The following is a 16,272-nucleotide window of genomic DNA, read 5'->3' on the forward strand; positions in this document are numbered from 1 at the left end:
GCATCTAGAACCAAAATCGGCAATCTCCATTCTGCCGTGCTGACGAAAAACGCCGTATGAGCTTTCAGTCGTTGCCACACGGAGAGAAAAACTTCGTGCATGGGACCTGAAGTTGAGGTGTATGGATCTCAGAAGTTTTCTGATCCTTTATCTAAAAACTTGTGGTCGAGGTGCCGAAGTTCGGGTCAGACATCGAGGCACTTCGGTATGTACCGGAGTACTTCAGATGTCTGATCCGAACTTCGGTAGCTGGACCTCAAGTTTTTAGATACGTGATCCGGAAACTTCAGAGATCCATAAGACCTCAACTTCGGATCCCACGCACGAAGTTTTTTTCTCCGTGAAAGTATCCTTTGATAAAACAAGAATTTCCTGGTAAACTTATGAATATTTGCCTTTCAATTTTTAGAAAATTTTGTTCGTAATTTCAACTAAAGTTCCTGTAAATTTCATAGAAAAATATTCATAGCATTCATCAAAAATAAACAATTTATCGAAAAAATGTGACAACTTTCGAATGTTCGTACAGCGATGAACGCTCGATTTGTGATGTTTGCAACATCACAAATCGGGTGATGAAGTTTCGTGGTTCAATCATCAATATTTTAATCGCATTTTGCAATAGGGAGCTACAATTTCTAGCCCTTACATAAAAACATATATCTGAGAAGAGAAACCAATGGCACGTATATTGTTTCTAAAATGAGCCTGAAATTGTGATTCCCATTTGTAAAATATCTTCCAATTATTTTCTTTGATCCATGTCTCTCGTTGGGTCGAGTTAGCCTTCAATAAACGTGAAGGCAACATGAGCGACTAGGAAGCACGATTAGTTGCGCGCAGTAGTTTGCCGCTTCTGGATAGTTCTGGCAAGGAACACACGAAAAATATCATACCTTTTTTACTCTCACTCACCCCTCGGGTGTCACAGTCACACGATATCACTAGATTGTTATTTTTGATTATGCCACTTCATTGTTGTTTTTAAATTTTACTTTATTTTGTTATTCAACACAAGTTCATAGTCTAAAGGTCATACAAAGCACGGGTAGTTCTGCTAGTGCGAATTTAATTTACAAAAATTCGCCGAGCAGAGGAGCAGAGTGCACTGAAAAAAACGGTATGCTTTTTTAGCACCTAGGATGTCAAAAAAGTGTCTGGTGATCATTTGATGCAGCCTTGATTGCCCACGCAGTTGAATTAGCATTCTTAGGGTGTAAAGTTAACTGCGAGGGCAGCAAAGGCAGCATATCACCAGACACATTTTTGACATTCTAAGTGCTAAAACAGAATATTACTTTTTTCGGTGTGCTTTTCCATTGTTTGAGACCAAGCCGTAATAACTGGGCAACGGTATTTTCTTACATTTTAAAACCTCACCATTAACATTCAACCGAAAAACCCTTCATCTTATCAAAGAGATTGAGAATTCAAAAGTTGAATTTAAGACATTTCAAAAATGATTATAAACCCTGTTCAAAAGTTGGGCCACATTTTGTAATGAAGAACCTCTGTTTCTAGCTCACTTCAGAAACAACGCATGAGCCATAGGTTTTCAAAAGTAGATTGGTTTTTCTATAGGAATGAGCAAACAATAGTAGTTTCTTATTGCAGAATACACCTCAATTCTTCACCTCATAGGACAAATCTATTGTCGATTACAAAATATCACAGTCTGGCACTTTCCATCTATGGAAAAACGCAGCATAAGCCTTTAGAAGTTGCCAAATTTCTTTTGTTAAAATACGATTTTCAAGAAGATCTGTGAATGTTTGCTTCAATTCTCAAGAGAGTATTAATAAGTCAGCTCTATATTATCTGAGAATTTCAAGAGAAAATAATCATAACTCTCCTTAATAATAGACACTTTATAGGAGGAAATTTGGCAACTCTTGAATGTTCATACGGCGTTTTTCCTTAGCGCGGCAGAGCAAGCAGGCGTCAGAAATTCAGCTACTGATAAAAACATTTCATTTTCAGGTTATCCAGTGGATGCAGAACCCGACTGAAGTGAGTTCCTTGAGAGATTTCCAGGAATGGAAGGAGAAATGTGACGTGAAGGGACAGCCCTACTGCTCCCTGCCCAACCCTTGCCCGCTGACGACGAGAGAGCTTCCAGGAGAGACGATCCGTCTTTTCACGTGCATGGAGTGTCCCAACAACTACCCTTGGATCCTCGACCCAACCGGGGACGGCTTCTCTGCAAAATGAAGAAAATAATATTCCCAAGCTGGAAATCCACCCCGTGTACAGTGTTCGAAACCATTCTCACCCGCCTCTCACGAGCTATGCACTCTCCTCATCGTTCCCTCGAAAGGGGTTGAAAACAAAAATGAGTCACCGAATCATGCCAGGGGGTGAATGCTGGTCTATAAAATACCTACCTGGAAAATACTTGTAGGCGTGCGGAATTAGAGATGAAGAATACAATTGGACTGCATTTTGCAACAAGGAACTACAATTTCTGGCTCACACTGAAAAAAAAAAACACATTGTATCCAAAGTCTAGACTCTTAAAAACATCGACAAGAAAAAATACTCTTGATTCAATCAGATTTTTGCTTAGATCAAGAACCAAGCCTCTTAATTTGAGCGGATTTTCTTTTGATCTGAGCAAAAATCTGATTGAATCAAGAGTATTTTTTCTTGTCAATGTTTTCAAGAGTCTGGACTCTAGATCCAATGTGTTTTTTTTCCAGAGCACAGATAAAGACACCTATCTGCATGGAAAGACTAATGGCTTGTATGCCGTTTCCAAAATTAGCCAGAAAGTGTAGTTCCTAATTGCAAGGTGTGGTCCGAATATGGATCCTTCGTCGTGTGAGACCAGTGGTCAACCGTATACTTGTTTTCTTTTATCAGATTTTCCTCTACAATGTCCATTGTTGCCCCTTTTTTAAACCTTGAAAAGGCTCATCACTAAAACATCTTGCTAATGGTGTCTAAATCGAAACTTGAATTCGCTTGACCGAGCTGCGTATGAGTGAGACGAAATTGGAATCAAATTCCTCTATTATGAAAACTATCAACTGAATTATTCATATTCAAGTACGATTTTTTGGTAATGATAATCTAGGGAGGGGTCTGAAACTGCATTCCACCATGATGAACGGTTAACCATATTGAATCGTGTTTTCGAAGCGCAGCTGCATACCATGTGCAACTGCAATTAAAGTTACCCCTCCCGGTGCATTCTTCTTTCCTCATCTGCGTTAGATTGTTTGTATTTAAGACACCATTTGATCGAGGAGTATGCATTGAATATTCCGATGGTGTGATCTTCGAACCCTCTGAGCAAAAAACCAATCAAAATTGTTGAACAACAAAACAGAAAATAACTACTGAGAAGCTATTTTCACTTATTTCGCTTGGAGGTATGTGACGAATTTCAGAGGCTTGCCGCAAATATTCATGAGAAAAAATTACTTTCTCAAGGTTAAGTCTTCGCTCTAGGTTTAATGACGAATGGATGTACACTCTCCACGCGTTTCGGAGTGAGATTTAGAGCGGCATTTGGAATTCATCTTAATGTGGTCTCCTACGGCACAGCCCCAACCGCCAGGCATCATGAATCTTTGTTAAACTTGATAAAGTACCTATTTGTTAGTTTAATCGTTATTTATTTATTGTTACGAGTTTATCTTTATTCCCCGAGAAAGGAAAATCTATTTAAATTTGTCTCTGTTTTTCTCTCAATTATGATTTCCTGGAGTTTATCCTCTAACTTATCCCCTCCTTGAAAACTTGGAACTTTATTTTTCTTTTCTCTCTGTTCACCTTGTCCTCGTTTTCATTTCTTCGCCTTTAATTCAACTTTACAAGTTTTGGTTTAAGTAACTATAAATTGTGTGACTGTAAATAAATGCAAATAGGTTAAGTTAGTAATGTATGAAATTTCCAATGTGATATTAATGAATATAAGTTCACCATAAAGGTAACTTCATTCAAAATTTAACATTAAAGGTGCTTCATCACCTCATTTACTGTTAATAACGTCGTAGTGCGTTACTGACACAATAAAGTTAAAATATGAGGCTATTTTAAAGATATCGTCGAGATAAAACTCAAAGACAGAATTACATAATTTGATTTGCTGTTTTTTACGAAATAAAAATAAATGGGAAAGGTATGTGTATCTTCACCCTTCAAATTTTCGTCTTTTGAGTTCGCACCTACTCTTTCACTCTGTTCAGACAATAAATTTATGCAAATTTTGAAAATTAGAAATTGTAAATTAATGTTTAATAACTAGAATTGTATTATGAGAAGACACATGAAAAAATTTAAGTAATTAAAACTAGGAATTACGAAAGTAATTTGCCGGGATTTTGCAATCAAGTTTACAAAACTCTTCTCAGTTTTGTCGACATCAGAGAAGTTCAAAACTTTAAAATGTAAAAAAAAAAAGTGTCAATGGTTCATTTGACATGAATGAGTTTATAACTCCTTACAATATTTTATGTGTAAATTCTTACTCACTCAAAAATGTTTTTTGTAAGTACCATTCACTTTAAGCTTAGTTTTAGATCATCAATTCAAAATAAAATTTTATATAAAATTACTTCGCCTTTTAATGTTAATATTTCTCTAACCTTCATTAAATGTCAACAATAACATTTTAGTTAATTTAATTGACTATTATTGCTGTTAAGGTTCTTAAAAACTAATATTTGGTGACATTTGATTCACCATAAAATAAACGCCCCTTAATATTTAGAAACATCCCGGATGTTTAAATGAGACAAGAATTTTAAAATTTTGCCATCTTTTAGCCCGAATATTTTTTCAGCAAATGATACACAAAAATGAAACAATAGTCCTAAATGAAAAAATCGTTTAATATCATGATATATTCAAAGGCTGAGTATTTTTTAAATCATTTTAAAATTGTTTGGACTGCCTTGCTGACCCAATATGAATATATTCTGGAGGGTGAAAGTAAACTTCCGGGTTAGTGTCGAAAGGGTAGCAGATATCATTGTTTCTTTTTTATTTAATTGGGAATGCAATTTGAACAGGGAAACACGCATTTGCTGACTTTGGTCATCGATTATTACCTTCGATGCTTGATCTCAATGGCTCGATCCTGTAACTTTTAACCTCGATAACTCGGTTTTTCCGAGTCATACTTTGCCATTGACGTTAAGCCGACCATACCGCTTGGTCGATTTGACAAAATGATATTATGAGCTATGAAATCAAGTAAAACACAAAGCACCGCAGATTTTATTGTTGGTGATACTTCTTACCGGTATTACGTCACTATTTTGAAAAGTGCATAATCCCAGATATTACGACTTTGCTGGCTTAACAGCTTTTACAGATTTTCGTTAAAGCACACCTTATTATTAAAATACCGTGAGCTTCTTTCTATTTTTCACAGCCTGCACCGAAAAAAAGTGAAGTTGATTTAACCTTCTGGACGTGAAAAAATTGTGCGGGAACTTATAAAATGCTGATTTACCCGCCACAGCAGTTAGTTTTACAGCTCGGCATCGCTAAAGTAACTGCTGTGGTGGATATACTTCAGAATTTTATGAGTATTCTCCCTCACTTTTTTTACATTCAGAATGTTAAATCAACTTAATATTTTTTCGGTGTACATAATTTTTGAAATGTAACTTCAGGACTCGTTTAAGCTTGCTGGTTATGAAAACATTATGATTGAAATGAGGTTTCCATCAAGTTAGTGGGTAGAAATGAATCTCACTAGATTGTGAAAAAATATACTTTTTTTTTTACTTTTTTGATATTTTACAATGAATCAGAAAGTTAAGCAGAGAAAATATTCACAAATGCATTTGATAATGAATGATATGTCACAGGAAAATGTGAAGCAAACAACACAAAGCAAGAACATGGTATTGATACTGCAAATCAAACCATCATATCAAACCCAGTATAGAGACAAAATGGCTCCTCTTAAAAATTCATCTCGATGAAAATATCGTCGATTTGTTAATCGTATCTTAGTTGAATAAGGCATATACAAAAATACAGGAATTATTTTATATATAAAAAAAATCGTACTGATTTTGAGTTTCTCGAAAGAAAAGAAACGTTCTTTTAAAGTAACTATGCCTGATCCATACATTTCAACACTCAAATTTTACTTTTAAGCGGTACCTGAAGAGGAAAATATTTTTAGCGCGTATAAGTAGTATCAGAGGAATTAAAGAGGAAACCCTTTGAACGAACTATTATTGAAAATTGCGCACTTTCAGTTCACCATTGAGAATATTCTTCTCAAAAACTTGTGGAATTATCTCAATTTTCTTTCTCCTATTCCCTCTTCTCTCTCATCCTCACCCTCTCCTACATTTACATATTTCCTTTGAAAGAAAATCTTTATTGAGCGCTTACCACGTTATGCGTAGTGGACGCTCTTTCCAGAGATGTTTTTGATTTTTTGAGTTACAATAATTACATGTAGAATCGAAAGCAGTGGGTCTCTTGAAATACTTGATAATTATGTCAAATTGTTTCCTCTTAATGAATGTATTTTTAAAACGCAGAGTCCGCTAATGTCTCGGTATGCAACGGATCTCGACGCTTCAGAACGTTTGAAAACTCTTTTGTAAAACCCCCCCCCCCTTTGAATGTTGAAATGCGAAATGTCTAAAACACGCTTGCTCTCTGAGCCCTGAGGCCCCTTTAACCTGATTCATCCGGCGCAAATGCGTCCTATCATAAAAACCCAGATATGTTTAAAAGTTGATTACATTTTATTAATTCAAAGCAACGATATGACGTTGGGAAATTGCGTGGACTTAAAAACGCTGGTCTCCCGACTTCCCGAAAATCAACGAGGTATAATGGCCCGAAACTCAGGGAAGTAAGTTAGGGCTGCGATCGATTCTGAGAGGGAGAGGCGCACTCAACAAGGCCTCTTACAAATTATTCAAAGAGGTGTTGCGTCCCAGGGCACCTTTAAAAGGCTCTTCTCTCGGCTCAAAGTTAGAAGGAAATTTTCGCCCCATGTTGATGAGGGAAATTTTGTGGAAGAGCCTCCCTTGAAAAGTTCGGACACGTTTTCAATGGCCTTGGGATGATGAAAGACGAGATGAGATGGCCGAATCTCATTGCAACTTTTCAAAATGCATTCACCTGATTCTGATAAACATAATACTTGCTAAATGTCATGTTGCAGCCAGACCATACATTAAGTTCATCGATTAAATCTACAATTATGGATTCAATTCAAGGCCCTCCCCTTCTTCACTTAAGGACTTTAAGAAAGGAGCTCTGGTTTTTTCGAATCGTTTGATGTCTGATTAGCAAGAGTTCTCATAAAAATTGGCAACGCTGTTTTTCGTGACCCTATTCATTAACATCCGCCAGTATTAAATTAACCACGTTCGCTGGAAAGCACGGAGATGAACAAGTGCGAAGTTATTCAGAGAATTTCATCTCTCTATTTAATTTATCGTACATGAAAATTCTAGCAAAAGTCATTTCAAGCGAATGCGTAACCACACCATATGGTTACGCCGTCTGAATACTTAATTTTGTCATGAATGCAAATCCCTATCCGTGCGAAATTTAAGCTTTTTATGGTTTTTATACCGTGCAGACGGACGGTAATTTAATTTCAGATAGCTTATGAAAGAACGCGAGTTGAATGGAAACGGACAAAGCAAAAAAAGAGAGAAGATTTTGTGAGAAAGTAATTAAATTGTTCGGTCAAAATTTACATTTGTGCACCGGTGAGTTATGAAAAATATAAGCATTTTGAGCTCATAACTGTTGGTATTATTTTGTTAGTTCACTTACAACGTTAATCGTAAATACTTTGTAAGCAATAAAACTGTTTTACTTGTGTAATAAACTTTCGCGGCCGCCAAAAAGTGTGTCTGCGATTTCTCAGTACCAACCTGACCACGTAAAGTTTTGAAAGACTGACATTAATATTAAGCATTAATGCTGAGTTTTCATAAACTGTATGTATACCAAAAAGTACTGTCTCTAATTTGTGAGGAACCAGGGATCCAAAATATATATTTTCAAATTTTACTACCTGTCTATCAGTACATGCATAAAAGTTAACCCGCACTACATGTCTTATAATTTCTGATCGTGTGTTTTCTCCATCTATTTTGTAAGAGATAAATTTCCAAATCCGGATACTGCTTTCTCGAAGCATCAAGGCATGAGATTTAGCTCCAAGTTTTAGGTCACAAACGGGTCCAACCTCTTAAGTGGAACTAGAGTAGAAGTATAATAAAAACAGAAAATCATCCCTCTGTTAGACTAATCATCAGAGGATGAAAATGAAAAACTAATCTTAAATTTGGAGATAAAAAAAATAAACAAAATTCACGTTATGGTTGCGGAATGTGTGTTTACAATCTGCCCTCATTTTTAGAACCCTCCGCTTAGTTTATCAATTCAAACAAAGGTGCTGAAAGTTCTGGAAAAAATTGTCTGAAAACTGATGATTACATTGATTAAATTAAGTGACTTGTCAAAAAATATTTGGCACATATGATCTGAAAGTTTTGGTTAGATGAGCCAGTCATAAAATCGACCAGAGATTCGTTTGTATCATTAAGTGTATTCCAGCTGAAGTAGGAACAATGAGGTGCAAGTGAAATTTTTAAAAATTCTCCTTGGGTTTTAACAAGAAAAGTCCTTTTTGAAAATATTGGTCATATTTTTATTAGAGTGCTCCATTGATACTAAATGGATCAATTGGCATCTTTAAAATATCAAGTTGTATACGGTACAAAACATTCACGCAATTCTCTCCTGGGTCATTTAAAATGAGAAGGGATTGCGTTAAAATGAAAAAAAAAAAAAAAAAAAAAAAAAAAAAAAAAAAAAAACAGTACCGGGGGAGGGATAGGGGGGGCTTACATCACCATCTTGAATTACGACTAATAAAATTCAACCTTTTCAGCTTTTTCTCGAGAACCTAGTGTCTACAGGCTGTAACTCTTCCCCGCTGGGTTCGGTTCGAGTTGACATGACGTCAAGCCTTTTCATGAGGTACGAAAATTTTGTCCATGATTAAAAGATGCAAAAATATATCGAATCTGAACAGTAAAAAAATATGATACATATTTGTACAATGCCTCAAAGGAAAAATAAATTAATATGTATATACATGAGTATATTAGGTACCTACGCACAAGATATGCATGTGCATTACAATTGCACGCGGAACAATTTTTACTGCAAGATCCTCTTGTAAAACTAATTTAAACCTTCGGATCCGTTCCTGGTTTTCAGGGCCCACATCACAATATTATAATGATATGTATAAGAAACGTTGGGTATGCGATCAATCTTTTCTGAAATTCGTGCCGATTGGAATATTTTAAAATCATGAAACACTGATTAGAGGGATAGCAATCGTGGGGAAAGGATCTTCGTCGGTGTCGTGTTAAAATCAAGTTAGGTCCTTATTCCGAAAGAGGGTTGAGCTGCGCTCAAAATCCAAATGAGATTTCGCAGGCCGAGTCAAAGTAGAGACCCTGAGGTTACATTTAATCAAAATTTTATATCTTGCTTTCAATTCCAAAATGTTCGACCTAAGCGAGCTGGAAGTATGTACCTCGATCACTCCCTTTACGTCTAAATCAAAAACGATTTATTCATTTGAATCCCTTCTTCAAACCAAATAAAACAAAATGTATCGACGGTGAAAAAGACACCTTGATTTGCCTCTGTAGTTTTCGGTCCATTATTTTTACTTCCTATGCCCTGATGATGCGCACACAGCACGTTCAAAGTTAAAAAGAGACCCTCCATTGGTATTTTGGCGGTGGAAGCTTTTACTTTCGGGACGCCAACATTCAACTGCTGACCGACCTACTAGATGGATGTTTAACAACGTGTTAGGTATTTTGTTTTGGAAACAAACCAAAGTTTGGTGAATTTGTTTTGGTGCATGGTCATTGGTCATCGAAACCTCATCATCCATTCAGCAGATTAGATGACTCCCCCATATGATTGTTCATAAGGAAGCGTTGAATCCTGGAAAGTAAAAGTTCCCACCTGTGACCAAGATGCTATTAGAGGGGCTCTCTTTATCTCTACACGTATTTAAAAAACTTATCACAATCCCAATTACACTCATTACTTCTGACTGACTTTGGCGCCAGGTATAAGAGCAGTTGCACCAGCCAGAGGTACAGTTAAGTCAGACGCAAGTAAGGTTGGATCAAGCATACCTCTCTCTGGTGTAACTACTCTTCAGGAGTATGCTTGAAATGGACCACTATAAACTAGGTACAAAGTTAAGCATTCTGATGCATGTTTCCTGACCAAAATTTCACGTAAAACACGATTTAGGCAACGAAAATGACTGAAATCAACTCCTAACTATGATATTTAATGTTTCTTGACGCGTGGATTCTAACCTCCCGCTCATGAAAACACAATGATCTACGCGAGTCAAATCGCACGTTAAACTTTCAATGAGTATTTGTGCGACATGAAAATCCAAAAACCTCAATCTTGACGCTTTGGCTCGGCTGTAGCAAATTGTTTACCCTTCGAGGAATAAAGGGTGGGAAAGGAACAATGCTCGATTGAAGAAGCCCGCTGAAACCTTTTTAAGGCGTGATTTAACTCACGTAGAGGATTGCGTTTCTTATGACCGGGCAACTCAAATCTCCCGTAACCAATGTAAAATAAAAACGTCGATATCTTAGTGAGGAGTTGATTTCAGTAATTATAGATGTAAGAATCGTGTTCTACGTGAAATTTTGGTCGAGAAACATGTATCTGAATGCTTAAATTCGCACCTTGTCCAGTGGTGCATTGTGATTCATTTTTTTTTTTTTCAGTGTAAGCACACGGACAAGTACCCTGAAAACTGGAGGAAAACACACTAGCATTTAGCACGCGATGATTGTCCGCACTTGCAAGAAACACTTTTTCATAACGGAATGCGGGTGTAGATAGGCTGTCCCACGGGTGTAGATAGGCTGTCCCACGGGTGTAGATAGGCTGTCCCACTGGTCGGGCAACGCCACGAGGGCTACCGGAGCGGTGATGCGTCCGACTGGTTGTAGAACTCGTTTGGCTGCCCCTGCACGTGGGACAGCAGCAAACCTCACGTCCTCACGAACTTGTACACCACGGCAAACACCATGACGCTCACGAACATCAACACCAGCGCTGTCACGATCTTGGCGAAGGCGTTGAGACCCGAGTCGGCTGGGTCCAAAGGGGTTGTTCGCACCTTTAAAACAGAAATGAAATCTGTCAATGACCTTCAATAAAATTTACGGAAAAGTGCCAGGAGCGACGAAGCGACACAATACAGAATACTTAGAGGAAAATTCAAGTAAAAACAAATAAAATTAGAGTATTGCCGATATGCATGTATATATATTCTTATTCTTTCTGGACGATGCATTTTAGAGAATTCAGAAGACAAAATGACTGAAATTATTACGAGAAAAATCCTGAAAAAGTAGCCGAAAAAAATTGGGTTTTTTTTGGAAAATATTGTTCATTTTAAAATAATGCGGGGCTGAAGTAAAAGTGGGCTCAACATTCCACTCCTTTAGGTAGCTTACGTAATATTTGAGCAAGAGTACCTCCATTGAGAGAGTATTGACATCTCAATCCTTATCCTTCTACTACAGAAATAGAGTGCCGCTCTCTGATTGGTCAGCGAGTTTTAGACTTTCATAGTAGTCCCTCACTCCTGGTTGGATCCAAAGTATAAACAAACAAGATGATAACGGAGTTTTAGACGTTCCTTTATCCAACTTCTGAATTGAGTCCTGGTCAAACGATGATGAATATTCTCGGCGGAAAGTACATTTTTTGTGTGATTATCATTCGGATGTCACACGATAATACGCTCGATCAGATTTGTTTACATTGGGCCACAAGAGCCCCATGGAAAATCTAAAACTGATGAACCAATCAGAGAGTGGCATAAGCATTTTGATACTCTCGACTCTCGCTTTAGGCGAATTTTCGCGAATAGATTTAGTGGACTTTTTAACCAGAACGGCAGGGCTGCAAACCAATGGAGAAGAGCGCTCTGCTAAGGTCAAAAATTAAACTCTGTTGCATGATGGCCTTGAAGCAAAAAAATGCGACAGTTAACATGTACTCAAAAACGGTTTGCGCGGGGTGATTCTATGAAACATGTGGACCTAAAATCGCGGAAATTCAAAATCTTGGCCGACCTTGATTTCGAGATATTGCAATTTGAAATTTTCATAGTAAATGCAAGTTTTCTACTGATTTTGATCCCCCTTTTTACTTATGTGTCCATTGAATCGGTGTTGATCGGTTCACGTTTTTGTGTTTCGTTCGATTCATGCCGATCGAATACATACCCTCTCGTTACATGCAGACTTCCTATCATTCTTTTTTTTAACTAAAATTTCTCCTTCAGCTGTGTCTGCAGCAATTGTTGCTACGAATATGTTGTGCGTGCTGATTTCAGGTCATTACATACTCGACTCTTCGAAGGCGTTTTTTGTGCACAAGTAGCGCAATCTGCCTGAGAACGAACGAAGTAGGGATTAATGGATTCGTTAAATCTCTCTTATGTTTTCCTCCAACAGGGTGCTCTACTTTCGCATATTAAGCGCCTTCAGAGAGTCAAGTATGTAATGAACTGAGATCAGCACGCACAACAGATTCGTAACAACAATTGCTGTGGACACAGCTGAAGGCGGATTGAAATCAACCGTATAATACACGGTACTGTGCCTCTTTGAAGCCCCTAAAGCAATTTTTCGTTTATTAACTGTTGACGAAATCCGTAAACAGTTTACGAAATACGTCATCAAAACAAATTTTCGTGCTCAGGTTGTGATTAAATGGGCGTTGCTTAGCCTTTCCCACCAAATCCCTCGTAATCAAGTGTAATCATGTTTTAATCAACAGTTTGCAGTTTGCAGTTTCGTAAACGTGCTCCAGACCACGTCATGGAATCTGTTGACGTTCCTGGTTAGAGAGTGAAACCCATCAACAGTCCCGTGCACAGGCCACCGGGCTCTGATTGGTTGATGAAAATACCAAATTCGTTAACGCGCAGCAGGACATCTGTTTACAGATTTCGTTAACAGTTGACGAACCAAAATTTGCTTATCGTTTAAGTGGGCAGGACGCTGAATCCACTCGCAAAAAGAGCCTCGCCAAGTTTTAACCCTTTTTTGGATATCCGAGTTGGTCAACCGGGCAAGACTCAAATGAAAGCTTATGGTAAGGCAAAGTTCCAGGCAAAGTTTCAACTTGGAGTGACACCTCGTTTATGCTGTACAACGTTGCCAATTTTTCATTTTTATGTGCTAAAATCAAGGAATTCGGGACTAATAATCCAGTCAGTGGCGTGGCGTGCTTTAAGATATATTAATTGATCTGCCATTTAAACCTATGGGAAAAGATCGATTTACAGGGTGTTCGCAAATAGCACCTTAAGATCGGTTCTTCAGCATACCTTCAAATGGGGAAATATCGACAATCGATCATTCACGCCACGCCTTTGAGTCCAGTGCATCATAGTTAAAAAGACTAGTACACCCTAGTTCTTCGATTTGAGCACATGAAAAATGAAAAATTGGCAACGCTGTACAGCCTAAACCACATCAAGTTGAAACTTTGCCGGGAAGGTTGCCTTACTATAAGCTTTCATTGGAGCCTTGTCCGGTTGACCAACTGGGGTATCCAAAAAGGGGCAAAAAAACACCCCTTTTTAGTGAGGCTCATTGCTTTATGTAGGTATTTTAACTTGGAGGGCCCCTAATTTTTGATCTGTATGTATGTATGTATACAGCCGCTTTTATAGCGCTCTCTGGCGCTCTGTTACCCTTAGCCGCCAAAGTCCCCTATCCTCCCAAAGCCCTTCAGGGAGTTGGCAAACCCTTATTTCCTCCAAAACCCCCTGTCGCCACCCTTTCACTGGGCGTCACTGGTAAAAAAAACCTCTTGGACCAATGCCGCATTGCATTGACTTAAGAGTGCAGTTTCTGGTCGCCGGATTTAAGAGTCTTGAACTCTTGTTTCAAGCGGATTTTGCATTGATTCAAGCGGATTTTGCATTGAAACAAGAGTCCAGACTCTTAAATCCGGCGACAAGAAACTGCACTTTTGAACCAAGAGGTTTTTTTTTTTTTTTTACCAGTGGTCCCCCTCGTCTCCTTCCAGGAGGGATTTTTGAGATACCTCGAGAAAAGAAAAAGGAAACTTTTACAAACCTGGGATGGGCGGCGCTTGCTGGCGAGTCCCCTGGCGAGCGCCGGGAAAGCGAGGCTCTGGGTGAAGGTGAGCTTGTGGAGGGACTCGGAGAGGGAGTAGGGGCCGACGCTCCCGCGGGCGGCGGCCCGGATGAGGGCGTACTCCAGGTCGAGGGCGTCCAGGAGGGAGTAGCGGGCGGTGACGGTGGAGGAGCGGCGGCGGTCGCGCTCCCACGGGTCCGAGTGGCGGGCGCCGATGGCGGCGACGGCGGCGGCGACCGAGGTGAGCGAGGAGGCCGTCGAGGAGGAGGCCGAGCCGGACTGGTTCCCGTGGAACTCGGAGTCCTCGTCGGCGGAGGCGTCCGGCGTCGAGGCGGCCGTCCCGAGCCCCGTCGAGCGGAGGAGCCGCGCGTGGTCCGGGTGCAGGAACGTGCTCGACTTCCGACGGTACTTGGAGGAGGGCGTCGGCGAGGACCGCTCCCCGGGGGAGATCTGCGCCGCCGGCACCGGCGAGGGACTTGCCTAAAGGACAAATCATCAATCATCAAATTCACGCATTTAGGCGTCCAGCGGGCCGATTATTGAAATTGATAGACAAAGCTATAGACAAAGATGACAAAAGCGATATGGAGGAAACCTATTGGTGGAAGCTGGTGGTTACAATGGACAAAGGCATTAGAAATAGACTAACTAACGGCAACCCACGAGAAACCCGACAGTTAGTCTATCATTTTCTCCCTTAGTCTATAAGAACCACACATTTCAACCGATAGGATCGCTCCATACCCCCCATGTCTTCTTTGTCTATAGCTTTGTCTATCAATTTCAATAATCAGTCCGCAGCCCACTCACAAACTAGAAGCTTCAAAGAGGTTCATCGATGCCTTTCCTGGCCCTCTCATTGGCCAGCGGTTTAAGTCGGGGCAATCGATGAGTCTCTTTGAAGCCTCTCGTCTTTGTAAGTGGGCTGGACGCTATAAACAAAAGTAAGACCCTGGATAGACGATCAAATTCCGAACCAATTCCGATCAAAGTAGACATGCTGATGACTGGTGGTCACCATCTACCATCAAATTTTGACGGGCCGCACTTTTTTGTTCAAAGGAAGATCAGAACGGAGTGCCACCATTCATCATTTCCTGCCACAGGAAACATTTCTGCCAAGTTTTCATTTTAAAATGAAGCAAATTAATGAGTTTAAGACTGATCAGTCCCGACACTTTGATGCCACCTTGATCGGAATTGGATCGGGAATTTGATCGTCTATCGAGGCCTTTCAGGTCTCGATAGACGATCGAAGTCCCGAACCAATTACCATCAAAGTGTCGGAAGTCATCAGTCTTAAACTCATTAATTTGCTTATACTTTAAAATGAAAACTTGGCAGAAATTTTTCCTGTGGCAGGAAATGATGAATGGTATGGCACTCCATTCTGATCTCACTTAGAACAAAACAGTGCGGCCCGTCAAAATTTGATGGTAGACGGTGACCATCAGTCATCAGCATGTCTACTTTGATCGTAATTTGATCGTCTATCCAGGGCTTTACAAACTAGAGACTTTAAAGAGGTGCATCGATGCCTTTCCTGACCCTCTCATTGGCCAGCGGTTTAAGTCGGGGCAATCGGTGTGTCTCTTTGGAGCCTCTAGTTTGTAAGTGGGCTAAACGCTATAAACAAAAGTAATTAGCGCTGTCTCCACTCGCCAAAATGGCGTCGAGATGGAAGCTCAAAGTGAATCGATTTCAACGATAAGTGGCTCAAAGTCGGGACTTGATGCGATTGATGACTGTTGCAACTCAAAAAAATACTCTTTTTTTATCAACAATCGCGAACAGATCGTATTTTTCGATTCACTTTGAGCTTCCATTTAGACGCCATTTTGACGAGTGGATACAGGGCTTTACAGATCAAAGAAGTATTGGCGCAGAGACAAAGAGGGACCCTCAACTGGTCTCTTGGTGACCCGTGGAAACTTTCAATTTCTGGGATTCAAAACTTTCTCATGTACAATCATAAGGGAAACAGTCATAACCAGAGACAAGACACCCTCCACTGGTCTCTTGACAACAGATAGAAGCTTTTACTTTTAGGGGTTCAACAACTCCTTAAGGGGGGACA

General features: G+C 39.5%; 2 protein-coding genes across 3 annotated transcripts in view; one reads left to right on the forward strand and one right to left on the reverse strand.

The window, feature by feature from the left end:
* verm (LDLa and CE4_CDA_like_1 domain-containing protein vermiform) overlaps positions 1-4,561 on the forward strand; it is a 32,134-nt gene extending 27,573 nt beyond the window's left edge. For both annotated transcript variants that reach the window (XM_019043817.2, XM_019043818.2), the window contains exon 8: positions 1,981-4,561. In XM_019043817.2, the coding sequence (XP_018899362.1) occupies positions 1,981-2,211 (231 nt within the window). In that variant the 3' untranslated portion in view covers positions 2,212-4,561. The remainder of the gene's footprint in view (positions 1-1,980) is intronic.
* Positions 4,562-5,725: 1,164 nt separating this feature from the next.
* LOC109031957 (uncharacterized) overlaps positions 5,726-16,272 on the reverse strand; it is a 91,242-nt gene continuing 80,695 nt past the window's right edge. Inside the window, exons 3-4 of the mRNA XM_019043820.2 lie at positions 14,175-14,675; positions 5,726-11,191 (exon numbers count right to left, since the gene is read on the reverse strand). Coding sequence (XP_018899365.1) covers positions 11,063-11,191; positions 14,175-14,675 — 630 coding nt within the window. The 3' untranslated portion in view covers positions 5,726-11,062. The remainder of the gene's footprint in view (positions 11,192-14,174; positions 14,676-16,272) is intronic.

This window comes from Bemisia tabaci, chromosome 7 (genome assembly GCF_918797505.1).
Source record: "Bemisia tabaci chromosome 7, PGI_BMITA_v3".
NCBI lineage: Eukaryota > Metazoa > Arthropoda > Insecta > Hemiptera > Aleyrodidae > Bemisia > Bemisia tabaci.